The following is a 19,068-nucleotide window of genomic DNA, read 5'->3' as shown; positions in this document are numbered from 1 at the left end:
TGGGGGGCCTCTAAGGCAGTCCTTCGAGGCCATATTATTTCCTATGTTAATTCTAAGCGTAAGAAATTCAACACAAAATTGCAGGAACTTAGCGCGGCTCTCACACTCGCATATCGCACTTACAAACAATGCGACAATCCTACTCATAGAGAAACGTACCTCATGGCAAAACAAATCTATGATACCTTTCTCACCGAACAGGCCCAGATCAGCTATGATTACGGCAGGAACAGGTTCCATAGGTGGGGGAACAAGTCTGGCAGACTCTTGGCCAACTTGGTTATGGGGCCCCGAAACAAAACATGGGTTAACTCGTTGCACAGCTCTGGAGGTGTTCTTTCTGATCCCACCGACATTTGCTCGGCTTTTATGAGGTTCTATAAATCCTTATATACTGCCGACATTGATAACACAACTGATGGTCAATTATTCCTGGTTGAGGCGCAGTTACCAAGGCTGGAGGTGGAGGAAAGGGACTCGCTGGATGCTCCCATAACTGACGATGAGGTACGGGCCACCATTAAGTCCTTACCCAATGGAAAGAGCCCTGGCCCTGACGGCTTCAGTGCCGAATTTTATAAGATGCTGGATGCCGATATACTCCCTACATTAACACGATTATATAACCACATCCTAACAACAGGGGAGACTCCCCTTCGTTTTAACGAAGCCAAGCTTATAGTACTCGCAAAACCGGGTAAAGATCCTGCCCAAGTAGGGTCATACCGCCCCATTTCACTCCTCAATCAGGACTTTAAAATATTGACCAAAATCATAGCTAATAGGTTGCAAGCCTACCTACCCCGCCTTATCTCACCCGCGCAGATGGGATTTGTCAAAGGTAGACAATCCACACGAGGAGTGCGGGCGGCCCTGACTGCGATATCTCACACCCGCTTCAATCAGGCCAAAAACAACATCATTGTGAATTTGGACGCAGAGAAGGCGTTTGATAAAATTGCCTGGCCTCACCTATCCCGAGTACTCGCCCACCAGGGATTCGGCGCAGCGTTTTGCAACTTGGTACAGACCTTATACAATAACCCAGTGGCACAGGTCTTAGTCAACAATGTGACATCTCCATCCTTCATGTTGGAAAGAGGCACTAGACAAGGATGCCCCTTATCTCCCCTCCTTTTTGATCTAGCATTAGAACCTCTTATACGCCACATTCTGTTACACAAGAACTATGCAGATGACCTCCTCCTTTTTATGTCAGACCCTCACCGTACGATCCCACAGCTGACTGCTGTGATTGATCGTTTCTCCTCTTTTGCAGGGTTTTCCATTAATTACAGTAAGTCGGAGGCACTAGCCATATATGGACAGGCGAGACTGGGTTGGGGGACCACTTTTCCCTTTAAATGGGCGAATACACATATTACCTATCTAGGCGTTGCACTCCCTACCCACCCCTGCCACCTGTATAGGCTTAATATCACCCCGGTCCTCCATAAGATTAGAACCGAACTTGGTCTCTGGCAATCCCTCCCCCTTAACATGCTAGGGAGAGGTAACCTATTTAAGATGGCCAGCTTCCCAAAACTCCTCTATGTTCTACAGATGACCCCCCTTCTATTATCCAAGTCGGATATATCTTCTCTGAATACCTCTATCTCCAGATACATCTGGGCTGGTAAACGTCCAAGGATTAGCATGAAAAAATTGTCCCAGACGGTACCTAGAGGAGGAATCAATCTACCTGATGTTAAACAATACAATCTTGCGTGCCTCCTCCGCATTGCTATGGACTGGCTTGGAGACAATAATTACTACACGGACTCCAGCCTAGACTCTCAACTTTGCGCCCCCTTATCCCTCAGTTATCTTCTCCATGCCAAACCCTCCAAGTTGGCGCTACATATCACCACTAATTCGTTACTACTCCCCATAATACAGGCGTGGAAAATGGCGAGGAAATCTCTCAAACTTCAACACCTGTACTCACTCTCAATGCCCCTTATAGGAAACCTGGAGTTTCAGGAGGGAGAGGCTCTACAACCCTTCATTGCCTGGCACTCTCTTGGTATCCGCAACCTGCGCAACTTGCTTAATTCCTCTCGCGTCCCGCTGTCTTTCGCAGAGGCACGAGAAAAATATGGCCTGCCTCCTCACCACGAGTTTGCCTACTTCCAGGCAATACATTATCTTAAAAATGTACTTTTTAAATTGACGGGGAACGACTTTCTTAACTCTCTAGATACATTACTCCAATCAACATGTTACTCTATATCAACCATTTATACACGTATTCGTCATGAACTTATCCCTGACACGGACTTTCCAGAGCTGTCCCAATGGTCCTCCCACATTTCAACGGTAACCCCTGAATCCCTCCTAAATCACTTTCAACTAACCCTAAAACTTATCCCTGCAAGCTCCTATCAAGAGATGGCCTATAAAATGCTCCATAGGGCATACATCTCACCTAAACGCCGATCTTTGATGGGCAGCTCAGAAGACAGCAAATGCACTAAATGCTCAATGGAGGGGGCCGACCTCTTCCATTGCTTCTGGGACTGCGCTCTGGTGTCAGTTTTGGCATGAGGTACATCATTATGGAACCACCTCCTTAGGCATATCCTTTAGTTGCACTGTTTCTTGGGCATTGTTTGGGTGTTTGACTGACCAGCCAGACATCCCCAGATCTAACAAAAAACTACTTATGATATTATCTGCGGCTGGCAGGAAGGCAATCCTACAACAATGGATCCACAACATACCTCCTAATCTTTCGATGGTGACCTCTAGATTATTTTTTCTATTCACCATGGACTGGCTGGAGGCCTCTATCCATAAAGAGAGGCTCACCCCTGCCTTGTTCCAATGTTGGGACACATACATTTTGACACTCCCCTTACACACTAAACAAGCCATTGACAAATGCTTTCAATCTACCTCATGGTACCTCCTCCACACTTTAGCCCAACCTAACCCCTTGAACATCTGATTTGCCCTCTCTCCTTTCCTTTTTCCGGATCCCTCCTCCACTCCGTTCTATATTCAATCGTCTACCGGGTTGACTAGAAATATGGACCCTCGATATGGGAAGATTGCTCTGTGGATGGATCGACGGCCCGTGTCCCATAGTAGGCATTACATGTTAGTTTATTTTCTTATGTTTTAGGCATTATATATATGTTTAGGGAATTCGAAATACTTTGTCCATATTGGCGGAGAACTGACGTTTAAACTAGTGATGAGCGGGTTCGGTTTTACTCGGTTTTACTCGGTTCTCAAAACGGCATCTTATTGGCTCACGGATGTCACGTGTTTTGGATAGCCAATAAGATGCCGTTTTGAGAACCGAGTAAAACCGAGTAAAACCGAGTAAAACCGAACCTCGCTCATCACTAGTTTAAACCACCCCTTTTCATCTATAGTCTGCTCCGCTTGGAGAACTAAAGCATATCCTCAATTCCCTGATATCCTTAGTTATACATAAGTTACCTTTCTTGGAAGGGTATAAAGGTTTTATGTGGAGAAAAGTTTGAAAATATGTTTTGATCTCTACCAGGTTTTATATGAGACTGAATAATCTATAACTCCCTGTCTTTTGTCAAGAGGCTTATATATAGTGCATATTATGTTGTACAATGCTAACTATATATTCCATTCGATGTCTCGAAATGCTGTATATCTACTCTGTATGGTGTGAGATTATAATAAAAATAGTTTGAAAAAAAAAAAAAAACAAGGTTAAGCAGCGTTATATCGCTACAGTATTTCAGTACAAGGTTTACAGTATAAGAGTATCCTTTCGGTGCGTTACATTCAAGGTTTACTGATTGTCATCCTGTGAGCGTCTGCGCCGCTCGTGATCTCCTCGTGGTCTCGAGCGTCCGCTACGCTGTTAGCGTAGCATTACGGTAGTCAACCGCCTATAGCGTGCCCGACACCACGCATTAAGCTGTGAACGAGCGTGTCGCATGTGCGTCTCGAACACGGCCGAGCGTATGTTACGCTAAGTGCGTACCCTTACGGTACCTCATACGCCAATTGCGTACTGTGTCTCTTACCCATTATTGTGAATGTTATAAGATAAATAGTTAGCTTTATCATTCGCAAAATCCATCGCTCAGCAACGAACCGATTTGTACCCGTGCGACGCGCCTGCGTATTGCGGTGCATACACATGCGCAGTTCTGGCCGAAAAATCCTAGCGTCTAATCAGGTCGGAATGACCTCCTACGTGCAATGCAGGTGTGGCAGATATAACATTTGCAGAGAGAGTTAGATTTGGGTGGGTTATATTATTTCTGTGCAGGGTAAATACTGGTTGCTTTATTTTTACACTGCAATTTAGGTTTCAGTTTGAACACACCCCACCCAAATCTAATTCTCTCTGCACATGGTATATCTGCCCCCCCCCCCCCCCCCCCCCACTCTGCAGTGCACATGGTTTTGTCCATTAGCTAACAAATTTGCTGCTGCGATCAGGTCTGAATTAGGCCCCAAGTTGCCTCTGAGGATTCACATTGAGACTATCTATTACAGTACCAGTTCTCTGGCACAGCCAATGGGGCAGATGTATTAAGCCTGGAGAAGGGATAAAGAAGTGATAGAGCAGTTATAAGTTATAATGTGCCAGCCAGTCATCTCCTAACTGTCATTTTTCAAATCCGTAATGATTGGCTGGTGCGTTATCACCTTGCGCTTATCACTGCTTTATCACTTCTTAATTAGTACCATGGTTATTTTGATGTAACCATCTGTGCTGAAGCATAGATATCAATTACCAAAACCTGGACTATTAAGGGGGGTATACACGGGGAGATTTCTCCCAAAGATGTGTGCTGAGTGATCTAAATACAGTGCAGAGTGGCAATAAGAGAAATGGAGAGCTGCAGCAGTTTCATATGGTCACACAGCTTTCCCCAGGGCGAGTCACAATATTTTCTAATAGCAGTGTCACTTAAAACAGTAAATGCATAACATTACCTAAAATGTGATTCTCTCATTGATCAGCAAGCGTCGGAACAAGATATAGGGTAAGAGAATCAGTGAAAAAGTTAATGGCCTTAAAAACTGTGTAGTTTCACTGTAATTATTCTAATAGTGACAGTAACATTTTTATTTCACTTAAATGCTGCGTTTTTGCTATTGTGTGGGAGAACAATTGCTGGTAAATATGTATTATTAATTAGAAGTACTGTACTTTGTAGCTGCCCACAATATGTGTTATCGATCCCGGGTAACGTGTCATGATCTGCAGTACCAGTTGATTCTATAAAGTAGCTAGCTATAGTGTAGGAAAGGCTCTACTGAACAAAGCCTTAACTGTTGCCTTGGAGATATGTTTGCGTTTTGTATGTATTACCTGGAAATCTGAAGACACTGAACTGCCATGGTCTGAATCTTTTGGTATGACAGGGCTTCTACTGCGCTCCTCATCTGAAGACATCTGCACAAAAACATCACACCTCATAATAGTTTTTTGATATGGGAGAGAACTCAAATTTTTTACAATGTATTACTGCAAAGGTAATGGAAAAGCAAATAAACCACTAATAGCTAAATAGGTTTCGTGATGTGAAGGTGGCAGGAGGGCTTCTTACGAGAAATTGGGAGCACTATATATATGGGAGCTTAGGGACCCTGATTAAATTGATCTTGATTTTTGCTGGATATGAGCGCCTAAGGATGTCACAGGAAGTTTGTGGGGAGTAACATACTGTAACTTTGCTTCTACATCCATGTGAGCAGTTTATCGCGCTGAGACCTTTTTTTTAACAATTTTGTAATACAGATTATAAATTAGAAAATAGAGTTTGTTATTCCAATGACTCAAATTCATGATAAGTACTCAGTAAGGTACAATTAAAGAAAGCCTCTTTCCCCCTTGTGTGAAAAAAATAACCAAATATGTACTTGCTGGCCATACACTGTACGATGTAGGCAATGATCCGACAAATGGGTACAAGGTGCTGAATGATCACTGCGTGCGCCCCTATACACTGTACGATGTAGGCAATGATCCGACAAATAGGTACAAGGTGCTGAATGATCACTGCATGCGCCTCCATACTCTGAATGATGTAAGCAACGATCCGACAAATAGGTACAAGAAGCTGAATGATCATGCCCCCAGTAGTGCCACTTATACACATTATGCCCCCCTCCCCCCCACACACACACACACTCTCTCTCTCTATCACTCACTCATTGCCTACATCATTCAGTGTATGGGGGCGCACGCAGTGATGTAGGCAATGATCCAACAAATGGGTACAAGAAGCTGGATGATCACTGCAAGCGCCCACATACACTTAATGATATAAGGGCAGGATGTTCATTACCCGCATTAAATTGGCACAACAACAGTCAAGACACTGGTTGACACAATCCAAATGAAGACCCAAGTCTCAGATACAACCAGTGATCGCAAAAACGCGCTATAGCGCGTATTTTACTCCAGAATTGATGGTGGGGACACAAAAATAAAAAACCGCCGGGTCCCTCAGGACGCGCTGTGACCCGCAGCGCTGTCCTGTCCTGCGCTGTCAATCAGTCCGGTCGGAGGGACGGAACGGAGCGAGGAACTTGGAAGAGGCGGAGACCATGAACAGTGTGATCTCCCGCCCTCCCCTCCTCCTCCTCTGCTCCCCCCCCCTACGATTAACTGACTCCGCTGCTGTACCTGAGGTGGGGGCAGTTCGGTCCCTGGTCCCCCGGCTGGATGCCGCCGCCGCTCTCCCCGCTGATTCCCCTCTTCTCCCTCCTCAACCATGCGGCCGCCCCCTCTGCGTTTTCCACTCCCCCTGGCCGCATCCTGTGACTCCATGCTGGCGGCGTTGTGGCCTCATGCGGATCGGACTATACCCCCCGGCCTGACAGCGCTGCTGCTGGCAGTGTTCATGGTAAGCGGTGGGGGCCTGGTCCCTGGAGGGTGTTATGGTGGTGGGGTTTCTGGCTGCACTCGCTCCTGCCTCTCTGTCCCTACCCCCTGCTGCCTCTGTCCCTACCCCCTGCTGCCTCTGTCCCTACCACCTGGTGCCTCCCCGCTACCTCTGTCCCTACCCCCTGGTGCCTCTCTCTGTCCCTACTCCTTGGTACCATATAAAATGTGTATAACATGCTCTACCTGGCGCAATGTGTATAGAACACTAACTGGCGCAATGTGTGTAACGTGCTCAACCTGGCGCAATGTGTGTAACGTGCTCTACCTGGCGCAATGTGTGTAACGTGCTCTACCTGGCGCAATCTGTGTACCGTGCTCTACCTGGCGCAATCTGTATACCGTGCTCTACCTGGCGCAATCTGTATACCGTGCTCTACCTGGCGCAATCTGTATACCGTGCTCTACCTGGCGCAATCTGTATACCGTTCTCTACCTGGCGCAATCTGTATACCGTTCTCTAGCTGGCGCAGTGTGTATAACGTGATCTAGCTGGCGCAGTGTGTATAACGTGCTCTACCTGGCGCAGTCTGTGTAACGTGTTCTACCTGGCGCAGTCTGTGTAACGTGTTCTACCTGGCGCAGTCTGTGTAACGTGTTCTACCTGGCGCAGTCTGTGTAACGTGTTCTACCTGGCGCAGTCTGTGTAACGTGTTCTACCTGGCGCAGTCTGTGTAACTTGTTCTACCTGGCGCAGTCTGTGTAACTTGTTCTACCTGGCGCAGTCTGTGTAACGTGTTCTACCTGGCGCAGTCTGTGTAACGTGTTCTAGCTGGCGCAGTCTGTGTAACGTGTTCTACCTGGCGCAATCTGTGTTACGTGCTCTACCTGGAGCAATCTGTATAACGTGCTCTACCTGGCGCAATCTGTGTAACGTGCTCTACCTGGCGCAGTGTGTATAACGTGTTCTACCTGGCGCAATCTGTGTAACGTGTTCTACCTGGCGCAATCTGTGTAACGTGCTCTACCTGGCGCAATCTGTGTAACGTGCTCTACCTGGCGCAATCTGTGTAACTTGCTCTACCTGGCGCAATCTGTGTAACGTGCTCTACCTGGCGCAATCTGTGTAACATGCTCTACCTGGCGCAATCTGTGTAACGTGCTCTACCTGGCGCAATCTGTGTAACGTGCTCTACCTGGCGCAGTGTGTGTAACGTGCTCTACCTGGCGCAGTGTGTGTAACGTGCTCTACCTGGTGCAGTGTGTGTAACGTGCTCTACCTGGTGCAGTGTGTGTAACGTGCTCTACCTGGTGCAGTGTGTGTAACGTGCTCTACCTGGTGCAATGTGTGTAACGTGCTGTACCTGGTGCAATGTGTATATAACGTGCTCTACCTGGTGCAATGTGTATATAACGTGCTCTACCTGTGTGGTGTAATGTGAATTGGTACTGTTATGTGGCCGTGCTCTTTCCCCATGAAGCCATGCCCCTAAATTTTTGGTGCGCGCCTTCGCCCGCGCATTGTCCTTGGATTAATGTGTGGCAGGGGGAGCACCTATATACTTTCTTCCAAGGGGCACTGAAATGTCTAGTTACAGCTCTAGGGCAGAGTATCCTGTATGCTACCCAGACCAGCAGCATTGTCACCCCCTTCTCCCCCTCGCAATACTTTTGTAGTGTCCAAATCAAGTCTGTTTTTAGATTTGAATAATTAATAAGATGAATATAAACCTTCATTCCGATGGGACCCAGAAAAGGACAGATAGGACCCCAATTTTTAAATGTGAGGGGTCCGTGGGACCCACTTTTTTTTGGGCTCAGCGCGATCACTGACAACATCCAATTATACGGACACACCTGTCCAATTTTGCTGCAAATTTCTAAACTTTATCTGCTGAAAGTTTTTTGTCACCATACACATAGGCCCGGCGCTACCCGCTCAGCAAAGGGATGCAAAGCAGGGACGCACAATGCTGGAGAAGTGCTCTACCTGCTCTGCATCCCTAATGCTGTGCCTGTCCACCTGCCCCGCTGCTGCGCATGTCACAAATGACAGGCATCAGCGCCGGCAGCTTGAAGCCTCCTCCCTCACCCCCTGTGATGTCAGTGTTTGGCCTGAAAAGGGGGTTGAGCTACACAGGACTGAGTGGGCGGAGCTACATGGGACCTGGCTGCTACAGAGGAGGAGGAGGAGCTGTTCCAGATCCAGCCAGCCTGACTGTTATAGGTAAGTGGATGGAAATAGTGAGTGATAGAGAAAGTGTGTGTGTGTGTGTGTGTGTGTGTGTGTGTGTGGGGGGGGGGGGGGGCGGGGGGGGGGGGGGCGGGCATAATGTGTATAAGCGGCACCACCACTGGGGGCATTGTCTAAAAGCGGCACCACTACTAGGGGCATTATGTATAAGTGGCACCACTACTGGGGGCATTATGTATAAGCGGCACCACTACTGGGGGCATTATGTATAAGTGGCACCACTACTGGGGGCATTATGTATAAGCGGCACCACTACTGGGGGCATTATGTATAAGCGGCACCACTACTGGGGGCATTATGTATAAGCGGCACTATGTATAAGCGGCACCACTACTGGGGGCATTATGTATAAGCGGGACCACTACTGGGGGCATTATGTATAAGCAGCACCACTACTGGGGGCATTATGTATAAGAGGCACCACTACTGGGGGCATTATGTATAAGAGGCACCACTACTGGGGGCATTATGTATAAGAGGCACCACTACTGGGGGCATTATGTATAAGAGGCACCACTACTGGGGGCATTATGTATAAGCGGCACCATTACTTGGGGCATTATGTATAATCAGCGCCACTACTGGGGGCATTATGTATACGGGGCACTACTACTGCAAGCATTATGTATAAAGGGGCACTACTACTGCGAGCATTATGTATAAGCAGCAACACTACTGGATGCATTATTTATACGGGGCACTACTTACTGCAGGCATAATGTGCATAGGCGGCACCACTACTGAGGGCATTATGTGCACAAGCAGCACCACTGCTGGGTGCCTTATTTATACAGGGCACTACTACTGCGGGCATAATGTGCATAGGCGGCACCACTACTGAGGGCATTATGTGCACAAGCGGCACCACGACTGGGTGCATTATGTATAAGAGGCACCACTACTGGGTGCATTATGTATAAGCGGCACCTCTACTGTGGGCATTATATATAAGCAGCACCATTACTGGGGGCATTATGTATAAGCAGCACCACTACTGGGGGCATTATATGTATAAGCAGCGCTACTACTGGGGTATTATATGTATAAGCGGCGCTACTATTGGAGGCATTAGGACATTACGTGTATAAGGGGAGCTACTGCTGGGAGCATTATGTGTATAAGCAGCACTACTACTGTGTTCATTATGTGTATTAGCGACACTACTTCTGTGGGCATTATGTGTATAAGCGGTACTACTTAGTGTTCCTTCTAGGCTGTTTCAGCAGGGTGCTGCACCCTGCCCATTTTTCAAATGTGAAAAGCACCCTGCCTTTTTTCAGTGCTCCCTGCAGGATCAGAAATCACCCCCTTGTATACAGAATGCAACAGTCAGAGTGCATGATACAATGCAGTGGTCTACTCCTTGCCCATCTCTGAAACTAGAACACAATTTCTGTCCTCTGCGAACGGAATAGCAGAGGAAGAAATGACATCACTGCTGTGGCTCCTGTATAACACAGCATTCTGATAAAGAGGGAATGAACAGGGTAAGCAGTGAGCATGTACTGCTTACACTATTTCCCTAGTAGAAGAACAGACTTATTTTGTACCTATATATTTTAACCCTCTGCTTAACTTTTGATAAGGATTAGAACTACTTCAGTACTGGAAGAAACCTTCATTATCTACGTATTATTTATATGCTGTAGCCGTTCTTTCAAGAAGACTGGACATGTACAGTATTTTCCTCAGTACAGATGTTGGGTGTTACATAGGTCTCCTATATGTATGTATCGGTATATGATACACTAAGGCAGGCATGTCCAAACTGTGGCCCTCCAGCTGTTGTGAAACTACATATCCCAGCATGGCCTGACACAGTTTTGCTGTCAGAGAATGCTAAAGCTGTGTCAGGGCATGCTGGGATGTGTAGTTTCTCAACAGCTGGAGGGCCGCAGTTTGGACATGCCTGCACTAAGGGGAAAATATATGTATAACAACTATAGACATATGCGCTATGCTTTGTGCGCAAAGCATAGCGCCAAAAATGTGCCCTTCAAAATTAAAATGTGCCCTCCTCAGTGATCAGCACCCTGCCCTAAAAAAAATCCTAAAGTGAACACTACTACTACTGTGGGCATTAGGTGTGTAAGCGGCACTACTACTGTGGCCATTATGTGTGTAAGCGACACTACTACTGTGGCCATTATGTGTGTAAGCGACACTACTACTGTGGCCATTATGTGTGTAATGGGCAATACTACTGGGGGCATTATGTGTATAAACAGCACTACTACTTGGGTGCATTAAGAGTGTAATTGACACTACTACTATGGGCAATATGTGTATTAGGGGCACTATTACTGGGAGCATTATGTGTATAAGCGGCACTACTATGTGCAGTGTAATGTGAATAAGATTGTGTTAATGTGTGTTGTGATTTGAAATGGGGGTACTATTGTGTGCCTCGTCCCCTTCCTTGTGGGACCACACCCTTTTTCCCACACATGCCGTATCTTTGTATGTAGGAGGGCGCAAATTTATAATTTGCAGAGGAGCGCCGAACACGCTAGCACCGGCTCTGCATACACACTATACCAAACTGTGGCAGACCAGCTGCCACTTGCATACATAAATCAGGAGATGAATAATAGACTGCATACACACTGCTTTATTTGTACGGCGATTGTCAATTGGGTCTCCTGGTTTTTCAGCAGGTTTAAAAATATTTTGACAAGTCCTGATTACCAAGGTTGGATGAAACCAGAGGTCGTGTGAGCGTACACACTCTTACAGCGTCTGGCCAACTGGTAGGTTAGATTGTATGGCAATTTAACAAGTGTGTACCCAGTTTCAGTGGAGGTGAAAGGTGGGATGTAGACGTGGCAGCTAGGACAAGATCAGTGGGGCTGTTCTCAGTGAAGGTCAGCGGTGACACAATGCACAGGCTGAGCCGCTGGGAGCGTTTGGAAAGTACAGGCAGTGCTATCAGAGTGACACCTGCATAATAAACAGGGGCGGATTGGTCATAGAGCTAAAAAAGAAGATTCCTGGTAGGCTGACGAGTCTGTGGGGCCTGTTTTGTGTGTTGTCATGTGCCCCCCCCCCCCCCCCTCGCATTATGCTCATCCACAGTTACTATATTAAAATAACTAGATGTAGCGAGACCTTGATTACATGTTAACTCTCCATATGTTGCATCACTTATGGAATGACCCTTTATTAACAACATAAGTGTCAATAGATAAATCATCGTTGGATAACTTGCGATGGCTACATGCCACTATTTGTTTGCCATCTTGAGCCTACAATCTGGTACATTAAACTGCACAGTAAGGGTCTGAATGTAAGGGTCTGAATGTGAGTCGCATGTAATTGGTCACGATGCCGCCTGCTTACAGCGATCGTAAGCTCTGTGTAACTAACCGACCACATTTTTCGATGATCTATGCAAACCTACCACCCCTGGCCAAGAGAGCAGCAATCACTAGTAAAGGCAATTACACCTTTACCATGGAATGGTGCAGAAGATGCAACAGAAAAAGGTGTGCACTCTGCAACCCTACAAGTAATATGTTGCAGCTCTAGCTACATGGCCACATCATGCCAAGGGATGCTTCTCCTACATAATGACACTCTGTTGCTTCCCAGTTGCCACCCAGTAATGCCCATTCAGCAGCAGGTGAGAAGCGACTTAAGTTGTGTGGGAACAGTTTGCTAAAACATTGCGCTATGTGTCTGCATCCTGACTTGCCTGTGACTCAGTATCACTAGCCACAAGATAGAACCCCCCAACATGACACTGCCGCGTCGACTTGCTCCGTCTATCAATGTAAAACGAAAACAATAAAGACGCATACTCTGAAATAACACCAAGAAAAGCATTATAACCCAGCACTATATTTTATATACACATGCCAATATCTGTGTGTGTATTATCAGGTTATATACCGATGTATGATTGCTGAGACTTGCAGAAGCACAACAGCAGTTTGCATACCCTGGACTGTAGACAGGGCACATACTGGGGCAAATGTACTAAGCATTGAAAAGTGATAAAGTGGAGAGAGATAAGGAATCAGCTCCTTTTAAGCACAGCCTGTGACATGGCAGTTAGGAGCTGATTGGCTGGTACTTTATCTCTCTCCAAGGCTTAGTACATCAGCCCCATAGGTACAGGCAGGATGTGCTCGGCCACCATACACCTACCTTGCACTAGTTCGCGGTGGTACTGTTGAATCATGTGTAACCGCCGGATACCAGGGAGCGGAAGTAGCGGCTGCCATGGTAACTGAACACAGCTACTGTCACCGGCGCCATAACAGCCGGTTAGAATGTACCAATAGCAGCGCAGCTCTCAGCCGCATTTGGAACTGAGGTACACACGCTTACACGGCCATCGATTATTGGCTACAAGAGCACACGGACTACTGACTGAGCAAGAGCCGCATCTGCAGTATATAATGATGCAATGCTATACTGTTCTGTACGGGGAGGAATGTATGTGCTGCATGGCTGCGCTATACCCTTCTCTGGGTGATGCATACAGCAGCTCGCACCAGCCCTGTGCACCTGTGTATGGCTGCTAGTAAGTGGTCTGTGTATGGCTGCTAGTAAGTGGCCTGTGTATGGCTGCTAGTAAGTGGTCTGTGTATGGCTGCTAGTAAGTGGTCTGTGTATGGCTGCTAGTAAGTGGCCTGTGTATGGCTGCTAGTAAGTGGCCTGTGTATGGCTGCTAGTAAGTGGCCTGTGTATGGCTGCTAGTAAGTGGCCTGTGTATGGCTGCTAGTAAGTTGCCTGTGTATGGCTGCTAGTACGTGGCCTGTGTATGGCTGCTAGTACGTGGCCTGTGTATGGCTGCTAGTACGTGGCCTGTGTATGGCTGCTAGTAAGTGGCATGTGTATGGCTGCTAGTAAATGGCCTGTGTATGGCTGCTAGTAAGTGACAACAGTAGACGTGTGAGTGATGCACAGCTCAGAAAAATGATGTGAACTCAGGGTGGGGCAAGAGCATAGGCACCCATGAGATACATCTTAAATTAAATGTATAGTTTATGCACACTAGTAGCGGGTACATCGTAGGGGGCGCACTTCTTCACGCCCTTTTGTTTGCTCTGCCTATATCCAGGGTGCGGGTATAAGTGATTACAGTGGTGCTGCCCGGGTTGGGTATGTGTGACCGGTGCTCAGGAGATCGGGGATCCCGGTTGTTGGATGGCCGGGGGGGAGGCAAGCAAGCGCAATGAAGCCCCTTGCGGGATCGCTGCTCCTTGCCACGCAGCGGGCTCGGTGGCTTGATGCACTCGCCACAGGTTCTATTCCCACTCTATGGGTGTCGTGGACACCCACGAGTGGGAATAGTCCCTGTTGGTTGGCATGCGACCGTCGGGATGGTGAAGTTTTAGGATGTAGGTGTCTGTATTGTGACTGCCCGTGTGGATGTTGCATCAACTTTCATGTATGGATGCAGAGGTGCCATGGTGGCAAGCAGGTGTCAAAGTAAAATGGGCACTAGACCATCTCTCACAAACATTGGCAGATAATTTGCCAGATAATTGTATGGTGTATGCTGTTGATTTATGGAATCTTATATAACATATATTTATTATATCATATATTGATATAATGGTTTATGTATTTTATATCTGCAAATATATTATAATAGGCTTACAAATAGGTGGGCTCATAACAAAAGGGGTGATGTTTAGTACTGGTCCAATCACACAATATGTTATGCGTGGACGTTCCTATTTAATACCTGTGATTGGCTCAGATTAAAGGAGCTATATCTCTACTGTCCAGGAAATATTTCCAGGCAAAGCCTAAATATACTTTACAGAGATATATAATCCTGGCTCATTGAACATATAAGTACTATACTTTGACTACAAGTCAGTTGTCCCAACTTGCAGAGCCTTATATAATATATGCAGATTTCATGTATAACTTTAGTGATTCCGAAAATGAGTTCAAGACTTGGAATACCAGCTCTATTTTGTCTAGTACATTTATTATAGGTGATACAAATTACAAGATAAGATAACACAATGATAATAAATCTTATAATTTATCTAAACTTCCTTAACCATGGTACATACATAAAACACAAACAGTTTTACAAACTTAAACAATTAATACACATACTATACACTTGCAAGAATATGTGAGGGCATAATTCATAGCTACCGTCTTAGGATCCTGACTCCCTCTGGACTTTGTTCCTTCCTCCTCTCCTACTAACTCTCTATCTATCAGACTGCCCCTTATATCCTATATTCTACCAATTCAAAACTAGTATATGCCCACAGTTTCCAATGGAGTACATAATTATAGGTTTTGACAGATTCCAAAGTGTAATAAAACGTTCTCTGCTAACTCCGTCCCACGGTGGTGAGCATGTAGAGAATTTTGGGATCATAAAGTTTGGTATTCCTTTATCCATCAGAGATCTACCTTTGTATGGATGTGTAAACGATCTATTTCGCCTAGGCCCTAGGGTGTTAGCATAAATGATTGTGACCTGTTTATAGTGCGTTTGATCCTATATTATCATTGCCTCTGGCCAGCAGTATAACTGGACAATAGGCCAGCTGGTTGATGTACTCTCTAAAGGTATGAAGATCTTTGATTGTGAATTCCAATGTACCCTGTTCATACCAGTAACTGTTTGCATATTATGAGACCTGAGCTAGGTGACCTATTGACTTTATCCACCAAGTTATGATTATTTATTTGCTGTGTGTGAATCAAGTATACAGTATACATATATCTACATATCATGTAAACTTTGATTTAATTGTACTTGGTATAGCGCAGATCAGACGTTAATCCTTTGATTAATACAGATATGAATAATGGCATGGAAGGGATGAATTTGTGTAATGCTCAATGTATTGTGTATTCTGGCTATATGGCTTACACAGAGAAAACCTGTCTCTTACATAATGACCCATAATCTTGCATTAAAACACACAGAAATACATGCTACTAAATTCTCAAAACATAAGACTAATACATTCAAACCTATTTAAGTTATACCTTACAATAATATATATATACACACACTCTTAACTGGTTAAAATCACATTGGGTAATAAATCATATTATTTAATTTACATAATTTGTTCTAACTTTGGTACCTACTAAATTATATTGTTATGTAATGGTCTATATGGCAACAGTCGCCCCCTTGTGGCCGTGAGAATTGATGATGATGGCCACACATACATTAACATAATAATTGCTTATATCTTGCATCTACCAGTTTTTCTAGCTTACTGCGTTCCTGCCTTATAAGGCGCTTAAGCCACAATATCAGTGAAATTAAAATGATTAGCAAGATTGTTTGACCGATCAGCAAGCCCTTTAAACCAATCTCCAGCCAGGTGTTTGTCATGGTTATTTCAAAATCTCCATCATGCAGTAATTTATTTAGTGTGGCATCTGCCTTCTCAACCATGTTATTAATTTGAACTATGTGTGTGTCTTTCCTATCCAGGAGTTTCTGTAAATCTAAGGTTAAACTATCTATGTGTATGTTGAACACAGGTATATATTCTCCAAGGTTTGAGATTTCTGGTTCACTATCTATATTTATGTCCTCTTCATAAACGGGGATTGGGGTGATAACCGTCTGACCAATGGTGGTATACTCATGTGGGCTAAAGCAGAAATTTGGGTTTGGCACTGGACATGACTTTTCCCCATACAAGAACTCTCCGTGATTTGTGACTATGCAGTACTGTCCATTCATGTTGTATGTAACCTTCACCGCTGGAGTTCTCCATTTTGTTAGCTGCACTGGACAAGCAATGTCTCTGGCTGTATAGCTGGTTGATGTATTTGGCTTTGCACTGTGTTCAGGTCCTCCCATATCCATATCTTTGCTGGGAATGGTGGCAAGTTCATTTATATCTGTGATTAGGGTACTTGGTTTACTTGATTCTAGGCCGCAGATTGGCGTCTCAATTTCGAAAACATTGCAGCGACACAAGTATTGGTTTCCCTTGACTGCACAGCAAGCAGTATGTGGAACTTTCCAGATGTCGTCGACTCGGACCAGTAGTTCTGGTAGGTCCAGCCGCTCTTTGTAAATGTCCTTTTCCAAATATCCAATGGAGTGAACTGTAGACAGTTTGTCAAATAAAGACTTGCTTGGGTCGAACACAGGTAGAGAAATGGTAAAGGAGACATATAGGATATCGCTGACTGCACAAGGTTGCTGCTTGTTGTAACAACGGGGTGAACCTCTATTTGGGTGGGGGGTCACAGTGCCTAAATTCCTAATTGTGGAGATGGGCAGAGGTCTGCAACCATCTCTTGGGGTATTTTCCCCATGCCCAATGTCAGATTGCGAGCAATACCAATTGGTCAGGTCATTATCTCTTAAAATGTCAGGTATTCTACCAGATTGTAGGTCTCTAATTACATGTGTGATTGCGTTGAGGACATAATTACCATATGCAGTGCATATTATTTCTTTCCCCACCTGATTTTGTCTGGCTTCTCTATTGTTCAGTTCAATGATTTCGTTTATCTTGGCTTGGGTCTCTGAAAACAATCTTGCTATATCATGCATGTTATAAACAGTAAATTTTTCTTCACTGGCCAGACCCTCAATGCCCTGCAGGACAGGCTTCAAAACATATTGCCCCTCTTTCTGCTCAAAATTGCCTATGTGTCTGCGGATGACTTCCAAATCCGCCCTATTCCAAATTGACATCCCGGAACCAAACAGTCCAGGGATGGATCCAATGATCCCATCTAAGCTTTGTAATTTCCTGGATCTAAAAATACCTTTTTGGTTAGGGGTTGCCTGTCCTGTGTATGGGTCTTGAGTTCTGCTCTGGTGAGAAGCAACAATATCTACTAGTAATGAAGCATAGAATAAAGAAACATTACTATTTCTCTATCGTCCTAAGTGGATGCTGGGGTTCCTGAAAGGACCATGGGGAATAGCGGCTCCGCAGGAGACAGGGCACAAAAAAGTAAAGCTTTACTAGGTCAGGTGGTGTGCACTGGCTCCTCCCCCTATGACCCTCCTCCAGACTCCAGTTAGATTTTGTGCCCGAACGAGAAGGGTGCAATCTAGGTGGCTCTCCTAAAGAGCTGCTTAGAGAAAGTTTAGTTTAGGTTTTTTTTTTCTTTACAGTGAGTCCTGCTGGCAACAGGATCACTGCAACGTGGGACTTAGGGGGAAAGTAGTAAACTCACCTGCATGCAGAGTGGATTTGCTGCTTGGCTACTGGACACCATTAGCTCCAGAGGGATCGAACACAGGCCCAGCCGTGGAGTCCGGTCCCGGAGCCGCGCCGCCGACCCCCTTGCAGATGCTGAAGCGTGAAGAGGTCCGGAAAACGGCGGCTGAAGACTCCTCAGTCTTCATAAGGTAGCGCACAGCACTGCAGCTGTGCGCCATTTTCCTCTCAGCACACTTCACTGGGCAGTCACTGAGGGTGCAGAGCGCTGGGGGGGGGCGCTCTGAGAGGCAAATATAAACCTTATACAAGGCTAAAAATACCTCACATATAGCCCATAGGGGCTATATGGAGATATTTAACCCCTGCCTGACTGGAAAAATAGCGGGAGAAGAACCCGCCGAAAAAGGGGCGGGGCCTATCTCCTCAGCACACGGCGCCATTTTCTGTCACAGCTCCGCTGGTCAGAACGGCTCCCAGGTCTCTCCCCTGCACTGCACTACAGAAACAGGGTAAAACAGAGAGGGGGGGCACATTAATGGCTATATATATATATATTAAAGCAGCTATAAGGGAGCACTTAATATAAGGATATCCCTTGTATATATAGCGCTTTGTGGTGTGTGCTGGCAGACTCTCCCTCTGTCTCCCCAAAAGGGCTAGTGGGTCCTGTCTTCATTAGAGCATTCCCTGTGAGTTTGCGGTGTGTGTCGGTACGTGGTGTCGACATGTATGAGGACGATATTGGTGTGGAGGCGGAGCAATTGCCAAATATGCAGATGTCACCCCCCAGGGGGTCGACACCAGAATGGATGCCTTTATTTGTGGAATTACGTGAT

At 45.7% G+C, this 19,068-nt stretch overlaps 1 protein-coding gene across 5 annotated transcripts in view; it reads right to left on the bottom strand.

The window, feature by feature from the left end:
- The window catches only part of POC5 (POC5 centriolar protein), a 303,404-nt gene extending 289,601 nt beyond the window's left edge, over positions 1–13,803 (bottom strand). For 2 of the 5 annotated variants that reach the window (XM_063963750.1, XM_063963756.1), the window contains exons 1-2: positions 13,242–13,799; positions 5,321–5,404 (exon numbers count right to left, since the gene is read on the bottom strand). In XM_063963750.1, the coding sequence (XP_063819820.1) occupies positions 5,321–5,404 (84 nt within the window). In that variant the 5' untranslated portion in view covers positions 13,242–13,799. Of the gene's footprint in view, positions 1–5,320; positions 5,405–13,241 lie in introns of all 5 variants that reach the window. The other 3 variants (XM_063963760.1, XM_063963744.1, XM_063963752.1) reach the window with 3 other exon arrangements.
- Positions 13,804–19,068: the final 5,265 nt, after the last annotated feature.

Source organism: Pseudophryne corroboree, chromosome 1 (assembly GCF_028390025.1).
Source record: "Pseudophryne corroboree isolate aPseCor3 chromosome 1, aPseCor3.hap2, whole genome shotgun sequence".
Lineage (NCBI taxonomy): Eukaryota > Metazoa > Chordata > Amphibia > Anura > Myobatrachidae > Pseudophryne > Pseudophryne corroboree.
Note: the sequence above shows the minus strand (reverse complement) of the source record. Positions and strands in the feature narration are given on the sequence as shown.